General features: G+C 46.7%; 1 protein-coding gene across 1 annotated transcript in view; it reads left to right on the top strand.

Moving 5' to 3' along the window:
• Positions 1-8,447, top strand: part of Ntf3 (neurotrophin 3) — a 64,166-nt gene extending 55,719 nt beyond the window's left edge. The window contains exon 2 of the mRNA XM_021631747.2: positions 7,337-8,447. Within this exon, the coding sequence (XP_021487422.1) occupies positions 7,337-8,134 (798 nt within the window). The 3' untranslated portion in view covers positions 8,135-8,447. The remainder of the gene's footprint in view (positions 1-7,336) is intronic.
• Positions 8,448-18,390: the final 9,943 nt, after the last annotated feature.

The raw sequence follows: 18,390 nt of genomic DNA, 5'->3' as shown, positions 1-18,390 counted from the left end.
TGATTGTACTATCTCTAGGATACTCAGTTTTTTAAAAGACTCATAAACATGTAAGATGGTCACATCAAATAATTTCCTATTTTTCTTTCACGTTGTTGTGGGGCTCGTGGACTATGCCTCCAGGGGACTTGGCCTGAGACTAGCGAGACAGAGCATCTTAAAACCTCAAATTTGAGATTTAAAATCTCACCCTGAGAACAGAAGGTGTAGGACGAAGCCCTCTCCTGGTTTCCGTGACTGCCTCAGGAGCACAGGACACAACCTCCAGGTGACTGTAGGGGGCCAGTCACAGAAACTTGTCACCTGTTCTCTTTCCCTATCCAGATGGAGCATCGCCAGCTTCCCAGCCCCAGCCAATCAAATGCACTAATCTTCAAAGATCCTACCTGCCACCCAAGGTTTATAAGTCCCCCGTTTCACGTGAAATCAACCAGCCATGGTGGACATGGAACCACAGCTAGTGCTATAACACAGAGCAGCAGCGTCTCCGGTTAGAGCAAAAACGGCAGAGTGCTCCCGTGCTCAAAGGCCTATGCCTCCACACTCTGAGGGCGGCAGTCCTATTTATTTTTCCTACTTTTTTTTCAGTTTGCACCTTCACGAGGGCCTGGATATAATTTGTGGGATATGCATACATACATACATACATTTATATATATAATAAGTATATATATATATATTTAAATCATTAACAATTATACAAACTCGCTATTAACAGATCTATGTGTTATCCGAGTGACGGGTGTCGGGGGACATCATTCAACTGTGTTGTTATTCAGGAATAGTTGCTTTTCTTTATTGTGTATTGTGGGACAAGGAGTGACACGGTGCCCTGCTCCCCAGCAGGGCTGTGCTGAGAGAGAGAGAGTAAGGACAGCACCCGTGTAGGGCTGGATGGGAGAGCGGAAGGTGCCCTGGAAACTCACACAGCCCCATGGATGCGAGTTCATTTCTCAGTCACTCTTATACCAATTCCACATTCCCTTCCTTCACCTTCTACAAGCATTTCACTCCCTTGTTGGTTCTGGACTCCTCCTCTCCTCCAGAGAGCTAGCCCGTGTGTTTGAATTTAACTATACTAACTCCAGGTTGCCAACCTCTAAGGATGCTAAAGCTGGGTTGGCCTGCTCTCACCAGCATCTTCAGAACCTCCCCATGGGGTGTCATCTGTGCATTTGAATTAACCTGACCCTCTTTCCTCACCCCTGCTACCAGTTTTCTAGGAAGATTAACAGGCCAACAAATCAGCCTTGTCATAGGTCAGAACATCTTTGTGTGACTCTGTTGAACTACTCTGAAGCCTCAGGACCTGTGGCCAGAACAAAGCCGGGGTGGATTAATCTGTGGTTAAGTGCTGGGGAACAAGCTGAGCCTGTATTTTCTGTGGCCCTAGTTTAATATTTCCACCGCATTCCTTTTCTTTTTGTCATTTTAGCTTTAATCTACCACTTTCCCACCTCTCCCTTGTTCCACTGCCTGCACAGGGTAGGAAGGCTGTTTTGGCAGAATGTAATCCTAAGAAGCCCCTTAGCCTTAATCAGAGGCCGTGTCCTGTAGGCAGAAATCCTCTGGAGAATTAGACCCTTCTTGGTACAGCTTCTCCTCTAACCCCAGCCAGAACAATGCATTTGTCTCCAGAGAACCATGGATGTTAAGAAATAGCAAAATCTCTTGGGTTTTCACATTAAAATGTTGGCAAATTAAAAGCTGATGTCAGGCCGATCTCCCTCCTGAGAAAAGCCAAAGTTGCCTCTACCTTCTCCAATGTCACCCAGCTTTCCAGAGATGGCTGCAAACCCAGGACATGAGATTGGATACCCAGTGCTTCCCTTGTAACATTTGACCTCTACAAAAATTGGTGACCTCCAGAGGGATTGTCTTGCAGAACCCTGAAGGGACAGGGGCCAAATGATTTATTTACTTTTATGAGTAATGGCTTCATAAGGAATACAGAGAGGAAGGAACAGAAGTGGTGACCTCGAATCCCTAGAAGCACATTTTATGCCTGAGGCATCTTTGGGAGACATTAGCAACTGCCCTGGCTCTGCACTTAACTCTTAGAATGTATAAGAGCAAGGAAGGCAAAGAGGTCTCAGATGTAATCATGGGCAACATAAGCCTTAGTGCCAAATTGAATTCAAACCCTCACTCTCCTGCTTATTGTTTATTTTACCTCACTCCTCAGTTTCCCCAGAATGGGATATGTGAAACTACCTACCTCAGTGGGGTGGCTCTCGGGATTAACAATATCATATATATCAATATGTGGCTCCTGGCATTTTTATTGTTGAGGATCTCACTGTAACTGGGGTTAAAAAAAAATGTACTCCATACACTTGAAATCACCATGTTAAGCAAAAGAAGCCAGACTTGGAAAGACAAATATCACATAGTTTCTCTGATGTCAAAGAGATGTCCAAGCAGAAAGGTTGACTACTTGGGAGTGGACAAGTAAAGGTAATGAGAGGTGAATATACTTAGAGTACATGGCGTTGGTGGATAAGAATGCCATAATGAAACCCATCGTTTTGTGCAATGACTGACTGTTTGCTAGTTCAAACAAGCAAACAAATAATAAACATTCTATGCATGTTCAACAAGAGTGATTTGCATGTGTTTAGTCAGGAGTCAGCTCCTGGGTAGGGAAGCTGTGGGTAGGGAAGCTGGTCCTAGGGAGGTGAATTGGCCCCTCTGCAAGTTCAGGCAACAGATCCAGGCTGCTGTGGTCTCCAGTGCACTACCACCTTGTGTCCCAGCTCCCTTGCTCATTTCGGCCACTTGCTGAATACCCAGAAGCACTCAGTATGTGTTGTAAACTGAGCCAAAAGGGGGGAATCAGAAATTGCTCTCTTTTGAGTATTTTGAGGGATGGTGAAACCTTGTTAGGAATGCTGCTCCAGGGACTGAGAAAACACCATATGTGGGAAGGCATTGCTAAGTGAGGAAAATAGCATGTGCATGCTGGTCGGGATCTTGGAAAAGTCTAAGCAGGGAAATGGGCACTAGGGAGAGGGTAGGAAGGGGATTTTACTGAGGTCTTTAACAGGTCTTTTTCTAATTATAGCCAAGAAGAGCCTGGGGACTATGGCCTGCTTCAGAGCCAAGGTCTATATTTTCTTTGGGAAAAGAAGGCAGAGTTGATTGGCTTCCAATCCAGGCTTGGCAGAAGCCCATGCAGGATTTCAGGCCAGTAAGCAGTGCCTTGGGCAGGTCATCATTGGTGTCAGTGCCCACTCGGTCAGCAGACATTGCAGCTCTGCAGTGTGTCAAGCCGCAGGCTGAGCTTGCAGGAGCTGTGGATCAAAGAGACAGGGCTCCCTTCGTGGAAGAGGGGACCTACCACTAATAACAGCAGCACGGCAGTTGCTGAAGTTCAACCTCCTACAGATGACTGTGCGCACTAGAAAAGTCCCCGTAAGCGAAGGTAATTCACTGTGGTGCCTGGTGTAGGAAGAGGTGACACTTCCTTCCTGTTTCCACTCCTCACCCCACAGAAACAGTACCCCAGGGGAAATCCTACCCCAAGAGGCATGATAGGAAGTGAAGGGACCACTGACCAAAAAGGAACCAGGGCTCTCACTCTGCCTCTACTCGTGGCCAGAATATTCACAAACCCCTCTTCGCACTTCCTCACTTGCTTCCCTAATTTCCCATACTTGTGCATCCAAGTCCTGGTGCTTCTTCTCTCTCACAACCAGTGTGGCTGGTCTGAGCTCCAAGCATGTGTGAGCAATGGCAACTGGGAGCAGCCACACTCGTATAGACTTCTGGGAGCCAGATGTAGGAAGAGGAATTTTCCAGATGCTTAGTGTTCTGTATGTGCATGCAGCAGGGGCAAGCATGCAGCCCGCATGTTGCCATGGACAACTCAAGTTCATGCTCAGCTGCCGTGTCTAGTACTCTCACTGTGTGTCTCATTGTGTCTTTTCGGTTGCCTGATGATGCAAAAGCCTTGTTGAGCTGAAGAGCCAAATGTCTTCTGTTCTTCCCTGCAGTTAACTATCAGTCCACTTGGGCCCTGATTTCCCAACCTGTGAAAATGAAGTACCTAGCTTTTCTAGTGCTCACAGAAATTTGCTACCTCAGATTTGTGTGTTTTGGGAAATTCTTATTCCAATATTTTTGTGCTTGCTTTCTTCAAAAACGAAGGAGGGAGGGAGGGAGGGAGGGAGGGAGGGAGGGAGGGAGGGAGGAAGGAAGGAAGGAAGGAAGGAAGGAAGGAAAGAAAAGAGAGAGTAGGAGGGAGGGAGGCAGGAAGGGAGGGAGGACTAAAAATCGTTTTCAAAATGAAGTCTAGGGGATATCTGCTGGGATTTGAGAAAGCCTTGCAGACAGCTTAGAAACACCAGCCTGCACATGGCATGCCTTCATGACTCAGTCCTAAGTGGATTGGTGGTAAGCAGGAATATGGATGAGGAAATGAGTGAGGTCCACACTAATTTCCCTAGGTCTGTCTATAAAGGATGCAAGACCTACTCAAGTAGCCTTTGGAGGATAGGCTGACAGAATTTGAAGGAAGTGTGGTTGCTGATGTTGAGGGTGATTGGATAGTGTCAGAGTACAGCCAGCTTGTGAAACCAGCAGTGAGGAATGAGAACAGTTTCAACAGAAGTGACCATGAAAATGGAAAGGACAGAGGACTTACCCATGAGTCACAAAGCTTGCTCAAGTAGAAGAGAAATAGGAGGTCAATCAGAGTGTGGAAAGTGGGGCTCAATACAACTGTGATGGGAAGAGGACAAAGACATGCCATCACCTCTCCCTGTTGGGCTCCCTGTGTAAAATAGCTAAAGGTTACACCTGGAATTTCTCTCAAAGGCCAATGTGTTACAGGTTTGGTTTTGGCTCATCAGGTGCTGCAAACTTGTGAAAGATCACTGGAGGCACAGCCCTCCTCTCCTCCTCCTTGTGCTCCTCCTCTCCTTCTTCCTCCTCCTCCCCACCTCCTCCTCTCCAATTTCCTCTCCCCACCCACCTTTATTTTCCTCCAGACTATGATCGATTTATTTTTTTTCACTCATGCACACCTTTATACCCTATCACCAGAACCAAAGCAGGAAGGCCCGTTCATCATGAACTGAAGCCTCAAAAGCTATGAGCCAAAGAAAACCTTCTTTTTCTTTATAAACTGATGCCCTTTGGTGTTTGTTATACTAGCTGAAAGCTGACTATCAAATAAGAGAAGGCCTGAGGAGAGATGTGTTTTTATTTTTAAAAGATTTGCTTTTAGTGTGTGTGTGTGTGTGTGCGCGCGTGTGCCTGTGGAGGTCAGCAGAGGCTGTTAGATCCCCTAGACATATAGTTGTAAACCACCCAACATGGGTATTGGCACTGAACATGGGTCCTCTAGAAGAGCAGCAAGGATTCCTACTCATAGAGCCAGCTCTCTAGCCCTTGAAAGGGCCTTTCTAGTGGTAACTTTTGGCTACCACCACGAAGGTGTTTTTCTTATACCAAGTTCTTTGTACCATCCAATATCTATCTTGTCAAACCATCCTCATAACTGCCTTGCCAACCTCTATATGGCCTCTCACTTCATCTGGAACCCCATACACATACACATCACCCCCGGTTTGTTGCCCTGAGAACAAGCATCCTTGTGGGCTCATACTTCCAGGGTGATAGACTTCTAGGTTCAAATGATTTTATTGCAGCTGTCTTGGGCTTGGGGCAGAGGCTCAAGCTGTGTGTATGCCATTTATTTTGTAAAGTTTCATTTTGTTAGGTTTGCAAGATTGATGGACGCGTCACTTCGCTGCAGAATGGGGGGAGGGGAGAGATTAATTACCCTGTGGGAACCATTTTTTTGGGATAACACAGTTCCTGGAGCAGTCTCTAGGGTAGGCAGCCATGTTAAAATCTCTCCCTTAGCTTTGACCTTGAAAGAGTCAATTATCCTCAGAGTGGTTCCCAAGGAAGGAACATGGTTCCCTTATCGCAGAGGCAGGCCAGGAGCCAGCAGGAAGAGGTTAATGTCTGGAACACTGTCAGCCTTTGGGGATGAGAGAGCAAGAGGCACTTCAGAGGAGATGGGGGACGGGGCTGTGTCGTGAATTTTGGGGACAGGCGCCTCAGTGAAGATTCAGAATCAGGACTTCTTTTCTAGAGCTCATGTCACGTTTGTTTGTTTCCTTTGTTTTCCCCCTGGATTCTGTAAGATCTTTCTGAAAATACCAACACTGAACCAATGGAAAGGATTTTATTTTCCACGTTAAGACAGAACTCTGAAGAGAAAATGCCCACGGGGCCATTGAGGTGGCAGCAGAGGTGATTAAAGAGGGAATGCTCTAGAGGTGAGGTGAGGGAATTTGCAAGGTCAGGGTCCTAGGTGCAGCTCTTTCCACCAGAGACCCTCCCTCCTGGGTTAGCCTTCTGGAAACTGGGCTTGGCCCTAGTGCAAGAGAGATGAGTGAGGAAGATCTCCAGATCACTGCAATTCCACAAGGACTCCTTCCTCACCTGGAGCCCTGTGCTGAGCTTCTGTTATGGCAACAGAAGAGTGCAGTGGTGGGTGGAAGTGCCATCTAGAAAGGGAGATGGTGGCATCATATATGGGACTACAAAGAGGAACAGTATAATGGAAATGAAAAATCCCTCGGAGGAAAAAGAAACCAGTATCAACCCTTGCTGTTCAGAGCAGGTGGAGCCATCACTGGAGTTGGGTTTTGCTGTGTCTCTGTCTTCTGCAAGGATAGTTTCAGAGAATTGTGGGTTTTAGGGTTGGTAGATTCTCCTCGCAGTGTCCTGGTGACACATGTCTTTCTGAGAGGACACTTAGACCCTTTCAGCAGGTGGCCAATGGCCTTGTGTTTGCTTACAAGGGCAGGAGGGGCCAGGAAGGGGCCTCTCTCTCTGATGCCATGCTATAAAAACAACAGATCCAATTCCCAGCATCACTGTGTCCCATTGGAAGAGCCCACAGGCTGGAATGTGAGACAGATCCCATTATGTCTCTTAAGAAAGTTACAAGAGTCTGAGCCGATCAAGCAGTGCGTTGATGCCGTCCTCATAGTTGCCTCAGTACCTCCCCAAGCTCAAGGGATGTGTCAGGATGTCATCCCCGCACAGCAGGCAGCTGGGGAGCAAGGCAGACATCCACTGTAAAAACAGCTGGCACTGTCAGTCTAGGAAGCAAGCGATCGGAAGACCTGTGGTGCATTCCCAGTGGCTGGGGGGAGGAAGCAGCCTTCTATGTAGCAGGCAGGGAGTTCCACTGCTTCCTCAGAATGGTGGTACCCACTCATTACGCTCAGAGATTGCCAGCCTCGGGTGGCTGAAGCCAGAATGACCCGGACTCTCCTGGGCAGCTGTTAACACCTTGTGTTTCCTTTTTCAGATCTTACAGGTGAACAAGGTGATGTCCATCTTGTTTTATGTGATATTTCTCGCTTATCTCCGTGGCATCCAAGGCAACAACATGGATCAAAGGAGTTTGCCAGAAGACTCGCTCAATTCCCTCATCATCAAGCTGATCCAGGCAGACATTTTGAAAAACAAGCTCTCCAAGCAGGTGGTGGATGTTAAGGAAAATTACCAGAGCACCCTGCCCAAAGCAGAAGCACCCAGAGAAGCAGAGCAGGGAGAGCCCACCAGGTCGGAATTCCAGCCGATGATTGCAACAGACACAGAACTACTGCGGCAACAGAGACGCTACAATTCGCCCCGGGTCCTGCTGAGTGACAGCACCCCTTTGGAGCCCCCTCCCTTATATCTAATGGAGGATTATGTGGGCAACCCAGTGGTGGCCAATAGAACATCATCACGGCGGAAACGCTATGCAGAGCATAAGAGTCACCGGGGTGAATACTCAGTGTGTGACAGCGAGAGTCTGTGGGTGACCGACAAGTCCTCAGCCATTGACATTCGGGGACACCAGGTCACGGTGCTGGGGGAGATCAAAACCGGCAACTCTCCTGTCAAACAATACTTTTACGAAACGAGATGTAAAGAAGCCAGGCCAGTCAAAAATGGTTGCAGGGGAATTGATGACAAACACTGGAACTCTCAGTGCAAAACGTCCCAAACCTATGTCCGAGCACTGACTTCAGAAAACAACAAACTCATAGGCTGGCGCTGGATACGAATAGACACTTCCTGTGTGTGTGCCTTGTCGAGAAAAATCGGAAGAACATGAATTGGCATCTGTCCCCACATATAAATTATTACTTTAAATTATATGATATGCATGTAGCATATAAATGTTTATATTGTTTTTATATATTATAAGTTGACCTTTATTTATTAAACTTCAGCAACCCTTACAGTATATAAGCTTTTTTCTCAATAAAATCCGTGTGCTTGCCCTCCCTCAGGCCTCTCCCATCTGTTAACCTTGTTTTGTGATTGGGCTCTCGGGACCCCTTCTGTAAAACCTGTGTACACCAGTATTTTGCATTCAGTATTGTCAAGGCCATGACTGTGGTTTTAGTAAACTTCTTAAAATCGGATGATGTCAGAGTTGTGTATGAACAGAGTTCTATCCCTCTTCTGGTATATTCCACACTGGATTAATGAATTAGAAGAACCACTGTGGCCTCCATTGAAAATGGTACCTTGTAGCTTGAAGCACAGTGTTCTCTTCCGGGCAGTAAGCTCACAGTCAGGTCCTCGCTTGCTCTTCCCAGCTACGGGGCTTGCCAATTAGAATTGTGGTTTGCGCCAATAATAACGAACATGGCAATTTTACTTTTCAGCACATTTGTTGTTTTGGGGTTGTGTAAGGGTTGGAATTTTTTTTTTTCCTTTTGGCTTTGGTTTTGTTTTTGCTTTTGGTAAGTAGTTTTCATCCTTTTAGACAGAGAGGAAAATTTCTTCTGACTATTCCTAACAGATTTTGTGTGTGTGTGTATGTGTGGTGCTAGGGTTCAAACTGTGACCAAAAAAAATTATATGTCTACCCAGGAGCAAAGTGAAATGGCTCATGAATAATCCATATATGAAAGATAAACGTACTCATTACAGACTCTCTTGGCCCAGGGCCTTCCCCACTGATCCTGTGGCCTTCCTCCAGCTCATGAGCAGTTGTAAACTGGTAGTCTTGGGAGGAAGACCTGGATCAAACTCCAGCCCCTCCCTGTGACCTTGTGAAGGGTTTGAAGACTACCAGAGCCTGGGATTTCTGGAGATACAGGCACATTGGGATTCCCAGGACAGCTACCACATCAGTGGAGTGCCCATCATGAGATTTGCAGCCAGAGGGAGTCCTCTGCGACTGCTATAGCCCTTCCATTGCTCGCTTCTTTCCAGGGTATTACGGTCAACCTTGTATCATTGCTAACTAATGCAACCACAAGAAGCAAACAGTCCAAATGAAAAGAACCTTCTTGATGGCTGATGAGTCCTGGCAAGGGATCACTGTGGTGATAGTCTCTGGCCCTTCATCCTTGCAAGAGTATGGACATTAGTCATGCCCAGCCAATTCCTAGATCCCACACTAAAGCGCCAAAGAGTTTCTTGATTTCCTCTGGGACACATTTCATCCTCTTGGAGGTGCAGCATAAGTACTCTGGTCCCTTCTCTTGCTGGAGGTACAGAGGTTTACCACTCCAATACAGAAGTTTCTGTGACTGCCCTAAGTCCTGCTGTGTGCCTGCTCTGCCCTTGTTCTACCTTAGCTTAAGACCTGTGTGTGTTCTCTTCCCCAAGGCCTCTAACACAGAGGGAACATACGTCCTTTTGTATGGTGTGAGCTTTTGAAACAGAGGCAGCAAACATGTGGTTAAAAACATCAGTTTATACTCAAGTCCAGGTCCTAAACCAGAAGGGGCAGAAAACAAGACATCTGCTATGTCCCCACAAGGCACTGAACACTTTCAAAGATGGCTGCTATTATTTGTCAAAAAAAAAAAAAAAATCCCTGAGGGAAGGAGGAAACTAAATTAGGTTGAACTCAACTACAGTAATTTTGCAGACTGTAGAATTGGCAGAGTTAAGAGGTAGGTTCAGATATCAATGATGACATCAGATGTCCCCTTCTAGCTGGACAGCATTGCATTTCCCATGAGTGCTGTAGTGCTAGGGAAGGGAGGCATCATTCTCTCATGGAGACCCAGTGTAGCCTGTGTTTCACTGCCTGTGTTGGGGGCAGGTAGACCAGCAGATAGGCTAACAGGAGTCTGATGATCAGCAGAGCTCAGTTCTTAGGATGCCCTTGCAGCAGAGACCCCATGAGAATTTCCAAGGAAAGTGTAGACCCAGAGGCTAGAGGCCACCACACTGGAGACACCTAGAGAGCTGGGATCTGGATGTTAGTGATGGCAGTGTTGATGATGAGAGGGCAGGCACAGAAACTCTCATCCTGAAATTCTGGTAGAAATTCCATGGTAGAGGAACAGTTATTAGCATGTACCCATCACATACAGAATGGGAAGGGGACCTTAGGATAGCGTCTGCTAATTTCCCCCTTTCAGGTCTCTCGCCAAGCCTCCTTCTCTGTGGACACACTGAAGGAGGTGCTTCCTGGCCTTCAAGCAGTGAAACAATATTTTGCTATCAGCTGTGCCTACTGCTTTTCTGAAGGTATTGTATTATGTTCCATCCCAGCTCTAATGCTCTGTCTAGAATGTTGTTACTCCCAGATTTGAAACTTGTTAAGTTTCTCTGCTTGCTGCTCCCATTCTCTGTGTGGGTGCAGTGGGCCTATGCGTACTCCACAGTGTGAATGCCCTCCTCTGAGGCCAGAGAGACCATTTTCCTAGACGTCTGCCACCTCTGAGCATGTGTTCAAGAATGAAGCCTATGTGTTCAAGAATGATCAGATCGCAGCTATCTGGAAACTCGTCTGGCTTCACTGAGAAGACTCTTCTCCAGCCCTCAAGCTCTGGTGGCCCTGGGTAGGCAAAGCCAGTGCTGAGGGTCTCCAGTTAGGTCCTGCTTCACTTCACAAGCTCCAGCTTTGCCCAGGTACACGGTGGTTTCTGCCTCAACCACAGTTTTCTGAGACCCAGGAGAAGCTTGCTCACATCAACAGCCCCTCCTCACTCTGTGACCCTGGCTCCCGGGCTAGGATCTGAATGCTCTGAAGTCTGGCACATCTAAAAGCTCCTGAAGCTGAAAGCTTCCTCCTCAAGATTCCCATCCTCAAGTCTTCTCAAGTTACACTCTCCTAACATTCTAAAGTTACAGTGGGCTAGTGGCCTACTGGATGTGCACACATGCTCCAGGGCACCTTTTATCCCCTGGCTTTTGGTTTGGTTCTGGATGGAGGCTGGCCCAGCCCTGAAGAGCAGAGAACTCTGAAGGACTATAGGTTTGTTTGCTTCGGGGGTCAGCCTCATGGAGTCATGGAGTGTAGAGGGGCCTGATTCCTCTACAGACATGCCTTTGCTGGAACCCCAAATAGGGAGGAGCAAGGAAGCAGGAAAGGGCTGTTCCTTTTTTCCTTCCTTCCTTCCTTCCTTCCTTCCTTCCTTCCTTCCTTCTTCCTTCCTTCCTTCCCTTTTCTTCCTTCCTTCCTCCCTCTCTCCTTCCCTCCCTTCCTTCGCTTCTTCCTCTCTTCCTCTCTTCCTCTCTCTCTCTCTCTCTCTCTCTCTCTCTTTTATTGGGTGTATGGGTGTTTTGAGTGCATTATATATTTGTGCACCACATGCAGCCCAGGTGCATGTGGTGACCAGGTGACTCAGGTGACCAGGTGCAGCCCAGGTCAGAAGAGAGCATTAGAAGCTTGAGAACTGGAGTTACAGAAAATTGTAACTGGTGCTAGGAATCCAGGACCTCTGGAAGAGTAGCCAGGAATCTGATCTGTGGAGTCATGTCTCCTAATGCTCTTTCTTGGAGGAACTGGTTACCACTGCTGAGTCTGGCTGGGTTGAAGTGTCACGGGGGCCATTGACATTTCGGGTTAAATTGTAGAATGCTCTGCAACAAAAACACATTAAAGTTTATTGGGTAATTGTGAAACATAGTCTAATGAATTAAACAGCTATTCTCGTGGAAATGAATGAGTAACTAGGTATGCCTCTCTCTCTCTCTCTCTCTTTCTCTCTCTCTCTCTTGTGTGTGTGTGTAATTATTTTGATATCCTAATCATTGCTATATTTCGTTTTTTTAAAAGAAATTAATGTTTGAAACACAATGTTCCTGAACACAAATTTAACCTTGAGGAGGCTGAACTGCTGGCCAGCTGGGGAGCATAAGAAACAGACTGAGAAAGGGTAGACAGAGTAAATGGGGTGCACATTTTCCCAACAGGAGAAATAGCAGGGAGAGCCTAGGGGTTCTGTTGGAAGCCAAGACAGAAGGATCTGGAATGGTGGATCCTCCAATTTAGAAAGAAAGTGATAGAAGCTGCTACTGGGGCATGCAGATGGAAACTAAGATAGAACAAAAGTCAAGAGGGGAAAAAATAAGAAGTGATATCATGTCCTGGCTGCTTTCTCCATGCTAGGTATGAGCCTTAATCTTGATAAGGTTCTTAAACCACCGCTGGTCATTCAGTCCTCTGCTGTACAGTTGGGGGCATTTGGTGACATAAGCATCTTTCCTGAGGTCAAAGGGCCAGACAGGAGCCCAAGGAGTCTTCATGGCTTAGAACATAAGCTTCTCCCTATGCAATGGGTGCCTTTAGCATAGCCAGGGAGATGAAAGGGTCAGCTGAATTCCAAAGGGTGTTCTGCCAGTGGGGAATGGCAGCCTCAGCAGTGGGCTCCTGACACCAGAGTGTGTTAGTATGGTAGAAATCAAGCGGGGCTCTCATACACCATCCAGTGACTTAAGAGTCCCTGGGCTAGGGACAAGGTGGTCTTTGCTTCCATCTGAAGTATAAAGAGTGGCAGTTCTACAGTATTTTGTAGGTATTTTGCAGAGATAGAATGCAGGATTTCTATTTAGACATGAACTTTGAGATCCAGTAATCCGTGTTCCCTTATAAGGCAGAAATCTATTTTTATTCATTTGATAGTTAAAAAAAAAAGTGGCATGCCTACTAGGTAGTGGGCACTCTGCCCAGCTGTATGCTCTGTGCTCACAAGAGGTATCTTCACCCCTAGACGTGTAGTGAGTAGAAGGGATGAGGCCTCAGGGAAGGCAACGTGGAGTCGCCTTGACAATTCCCACGCCTCATGAGGAGTGAGTCTCAGCCGGCAGCTTGCTCTGTTTTAAAATAGCCCTGATTATCTGATAGAAAGTCTCTCCCTCGGCTGAAGCCAAATCGAGAGACAAAAATAGTTGTAACTAGGTTGTCAACAAATGGGCGGCAGGAGTCCAGAATGTGGGCAAGTTCGTGCTGCTCAGGACAGTCGAGGAAGGCTTCAATGAGGTGTGAGACCTTGGAGATGACTCTTAAGGGATGGGTTGTCTTTCCATGGGGGAAGGAGGAAGAGGAGATGCCAGAAAGAAGGAACCCACAAAGGTGTAGATGAAGAAGAATCCAGCATCTATAGGGAGAACTGAAAGGTTCAGTGTAACAACTTCAGAGCTCTGGGAACTGGGAGAGAATGGTGCAGGCTACTTCAAGGCAGGCCGGGAGAGAGCAGTGTAAAGCTTAGTTTCGCTTGCTTGGGTGCTGGAGCCCATGTCAGGATCACTGAAGGGCTTAAGATGGATCCTGATGGCTTGGCTCCCACCCCTGAATTTCTGATTCATTAGGTCAGGGGTGGGGGTTGGTGGATTTTGCATTTTTAGAATGTTCTGAGGGGATGCCGCTGCACGGAGGAAGACTGTTGATTCATTCGTCAATGAGGAGTACATGAGAGGTTCTTCAGTCTGCCTTTGGAAAGACAACTTTGGTGGCCTCATAGTCAATAGATGGACAGGAGACAGCAGCCTAGAGTGAGCACTGAATTGCCACAAATGACCCTGAGAAGGAGACAGCGGGAAGGGAAAGTAAAGCAGAGCAGAGAAACAGTTTTCAGACGCAGTTGGCATGATCTGTAACTAGCTAGATGTGGAAGGTGAAACACAGAGGCATTAAAAAGATTATGCCGTTTCCAGATCTGAATGGAATTTAAGAAGATGGCAACATAAAGGAACCATGTGCATTGAGACCAGGGTGCCCACAAAACATCAAGATAAAGATATCCAATGGAGAATAGATTGCTGACATGCTTGAAAAGAAATACAACAGCAAACAAGCAAAATAAATATCTAAAATAAGCTGTTGCCTGTGTGAAAAGAGTCAAGCACCTCTGGACATCCCCACTAAACAGTGAGGCCAGTCTAAGTTCAGTGAAAGCCAAGGTCATCAACCCATCAGCAACCAGACAGTGAGAATCATAACCCTTTCAATGGATCCATGACTCAGGCCTCCATTTCAGAATTTCCAGATACTCATCCACTGTGTACCTTTGAAAGCTGCAAAGGCTGCTGGGAGATGACTCAGGAGAGGAAATGAGTAAGTTGAGACCTGGGATAACTGCACTCTCAGGTAAATGTCATGACATGGGGATAGGCCTTAGGCATCAGTTTTGTATACTCATGATTTCAGTACATTTCAGCATGTGTGTGTGTGTGTGTGTGTGTGTGTGTGTGTGTGTGTGTGTACTGGGCATTGAATTGGGGATTTCACAAATGTTAGGCTGCCAGGAAGTCATTCTCCTACACAGGGTCTAACTCTCTCTACATAGCCCAGGCTGGCCTCAAATTCAGGATTCTCCTCTCTCAGCCCCTTGAGTGCAGAGTGCTGGGATTCCAAGCCAGCCTCCAAAGAGTCAGCGACCTAATCCCCCAATGCATATGTTAATCGTATTTGAAAGTGGGGGTACTTAGAAGGTAGTTAAAATTAGAACAATGAGGTCCTGCAGGCAGGTCCTCTATGAGGGTTTGAAGGGTTAAGAAAGAGAGATCTGAGCTAGAATGCTTGCAGTGTCCCATTATCTGATGCCCTCTGGCATGTTTGGATGCTGAGAAGGTCCCTCACTGACTGCTGGCACCATCTTCTTGGGGTCCTTATCTTATATCCAGCCTCAGGAATATATGGACAGCAGCAGAAGCAAACACCTTTCTGCTCCAGAGCTCTCAGGCATGGCTTCTCCACCTCAGAGGATGCTCTGCCCTGTCCTGATTCAAGCAGGATATATCTCCAGGTCTTGGGTTTTTGTTTGCTTAGTTGCTTGTTTTAGTATGGGGTGAGTGTGTGTGTACGCTTGTGTGGTGCGATGTGATGTGTGTGTGTGTGTGGTGTATGTGTGTGTGGTTTGAGTGTTATGTGGTGTGGATGTGTTTGTGCATTGTGTGTGTGTGGTGTTTATGTATGTGGTGTGTGGTGTGTGTAGTATGTGTTTGTGGTGGTGGTGGTGTGTGTGTGTGTGTGTGTGTGTGATGTGTATGCCTATATCTGTCTGTGTGTATGAGTACACATGAAGACTGGAGATCAGTCTCAGGTGTCATTCTTCAGCAATCATCCATTGTCTTAGTCAAGGTTTTATTGCTGCGAAGAGACACTGTGACCACACCAACTCTTATAAAGAAAAATATTTAATTTATTTAATTTAAGGGTTAGCGTACAGTCCAGAGGTTTAGTCCATTATTGTCAGGGCAGAAAGCATGATGGTGCGCAGGCAGACATGGTGCTGAAAGGGTAGCTGAGTGTTCTACATCTGAAGAGAGAGTGAGCCACTAGGCTTGGCTTCAGTTTTTGAAACCCCAGTGCCCACGCCCCAGTGACATACCTCCTCCAATAAGGCCATTCACACAGCCCAAGTGAAATCTAACTAGGCCACCCGTCCTAATCCTTCCATGTCATACCACTCCCTATGAGCTTATGGGGGCTATTTTCATTCAAACCACTACATTCATCTTCTTTTCTAAGACAGCTTTTCTCACTAGGTCCTGGGGTTCACCCATTAGGTTAGGCTGAAGGGCTAGGGAACCCCAGGGATCCACTTGCTTCTGCCTCCCGAGCAGTGAGATTACTGCTGTGCGGTACCACATGCTTTGTGTGTGTGCTAAGAATCAAACTCAGCTCCTCACGTGTGCACGGTAAGCGCTTTCCTGACTGAACTGTCTCCCCCGCCTCCCAGGTCTCAGTTCAAACAAACAAACAAACAAACAAACAAACAAAAAGCCCTCCTTTTCCTTAGTTGGTCCTCTTCCTGAGATATCGTGAAGTTATTTATGGCCAAGCCTTTCCCCCCCTCCCATTTTATATTCTCACAGGAACCAGAACTGTATTTCAACTCACGCAGCCCAAGTGGAATTATAGATGCAAGGCTATTTGTGTAATTAATTCTTCACCATGGTGTCCCATTTGGCTCTGTGCCACTTTGTGTCATCCTGTTTGAGTCAGAACTTTATCCCAAAAGCTGTGTCTAGGCCTCCAGGAAGTACTAAGTAGATACTTGTGCAAAACAGCGAACGACTCCTCTTCAAAATCTGCAGATAAGATAGGAAGAAGGGCCCAACCTGCAAGAAGGGACATTCTGAGGAGGGCTGTGTTAGTCTTTTATTACTTGGACATCGATGGTGAGTTAGGAGAGACAATAAGCTCAGCAACGTAGAATAGCAGTGCTCCTTTCCGGCCAAAGATATTTTTAGGTTTTTATGGTTAATATTTAAAACAGCATACACATATCATAGTGGGTTTCTTTATGACAGTTTTATACATATATGTTATTGTACTTTGCTTATGTTTTTTTAAGTTCTGTCCCCTCTCTTCTTTCTCTGTCCAAAGATTTGGGGCTCCTTTATTTCCATCTGAGTGAAATGAAGGCACTGAGGCTCAGGCTAGAGGGAAACAAATTTTAAACAGAGCTGAGGAGCAACAGCCGGGGCTTGCATATCTAAGATAAAGAATCCCTAGACCCAGTCTGCAAACTCATGGAAGCCACTGTGTACCCGCTTTCTTTTTAGGGTACCTACTAGAGAGGTAACCAACAGGGGCCAATCCAATTCAGGCCTTCAGGAAGCTAACTTCCTAGAGCCTAGAGTCTATGGCGGGGGTGGGGGAAAGTGGCTTCATTTGGAAGAGCTAGAACACAGTGAAAGGATGGAGGGTGAGTGGAGAGTTTTCAGGAGGATGACAGTGCTGACCTTCAAGGCACACAGTGTCAGGATGCCTACAGGAAGTAGGGCCATGCCAATGAGTAATCAATGGTCCTAATTAAAGCAGAGGATCCCTAACCGATCAAAAGCCAAACTTTGACAACGAAAGTGCAAAGAGGGCCAGAATTGTGAATCACCCTCCCCCCCCTTCAGCTGTCTGTGAAATATTTGGTTGTTTTATCAGCAACTTTAGACACTGATTTTTTCCAAACAGAGCATCCTGCCTAATACTGCTTCTGTCCCCTCCAGGGACTTCTCCCAAGTTGAACCTGTTCCTCTGCAGAGAAGCACACTGCTGCCACTTTCCTGCTATAGGGCAGGTCCCCTGATCTCCCTCCCATGCTAACGGGCCCCAGGAGCAGGCAATAGGCAGGGTCACACCCTCTGAGTTTTTGTGCCTTGGGCTTTTGCTGGCAGGTCTTCATCCAGAGCAGGTGGAGACCCTGGCCCCACCCAGAGCTAGGTTTCTACCTCTGTCACCCGAGCGTTCCTCTAAGGCAAACTTGAAGAAGGTTCCCCTTGGGGATTTTCTTGGAGGTGTCATTGAGTCATTTGTACTCAACAACCCTCAGTTTTCTTTCCTAAAACAAAAAGTTTAAAAACATTCTTGATTTGGTTACAAAGTGTCCTGGGAGCTAATCCAGACAACTCTGAAGAGCTTTGAGATTTCACTAAAGGTTAATTAGAGCTGGGTAGGCGCTGAGACACACCAGAAAGGCCAGACAATTGCCCATTCAAAACTACTAAGCCACCTAATCTTCAGAGCAACCAGGCAACACAGCCAAAAATCATACGGCCCATAATATATAGGGAAGAGTTGGACTGAGAACCAGGCCTTCCATCAAATGGTCTAGAACACTCTCTTCTTCCATATTGCCTGTGATGAAACATCCTAACTGAAGCAACTTAAGAGAGAAAGGGTTTAGTCTAGCTTACTCTTCAAGGTAGAGCCCATCGTGATGGGGAGGCCAAGGTGGTGAGAGTTTTAAACATCTGCTCACATCATATCCATAATCAGGAACGGAAGGCAGTAAATGCATGCACAAAACGCCCATCTCCGAGGTGGTTCTAGATTCTGTGGCTAACACTGACCGTCACACCACTGTCGGGCTGTCAGGAGAGCATCAGCGTGGGCCCATCAGATCTCACTGAGCTGCTTCTCTAACAAGTCTTCACTCTCGGGTCCCTCTCAGTGACCTAGATCTTCATGCAGCCTTCAATCCATGACTAGTAGAGGCTGATTCCGTGGTTGGTTTTGTGGGGCAGTGACCAGAGGCAGACAGAGAAGATGCTACTCCTAGCACTTGCACTCATGACCTGTCTAAAGCAAATTCTCTAATAGTGTATCCTGTAGAGTACCAGTGATGTTGCTGCCCACCTCTGAAGGACAATGAAAACTGTATCTGGAACAAG

Source organism: Meriones unguiculatus, chromosome 5, assembly GCF_030254825.1.
Source record: "Meriones unguiculatus strain TT.TT164.6M chromosome 5, Bangor_MerUng_6.1, whole genome shotgun sequence".
NCBI lineage: Eukaryota > Metazoa > Chordata > Mammalia > Rodentia > Muridae > Meriones > Meriones unguiculatus.
This window is presented reverse-complemented; position numbering and strand designations above follow the sequence as displayed.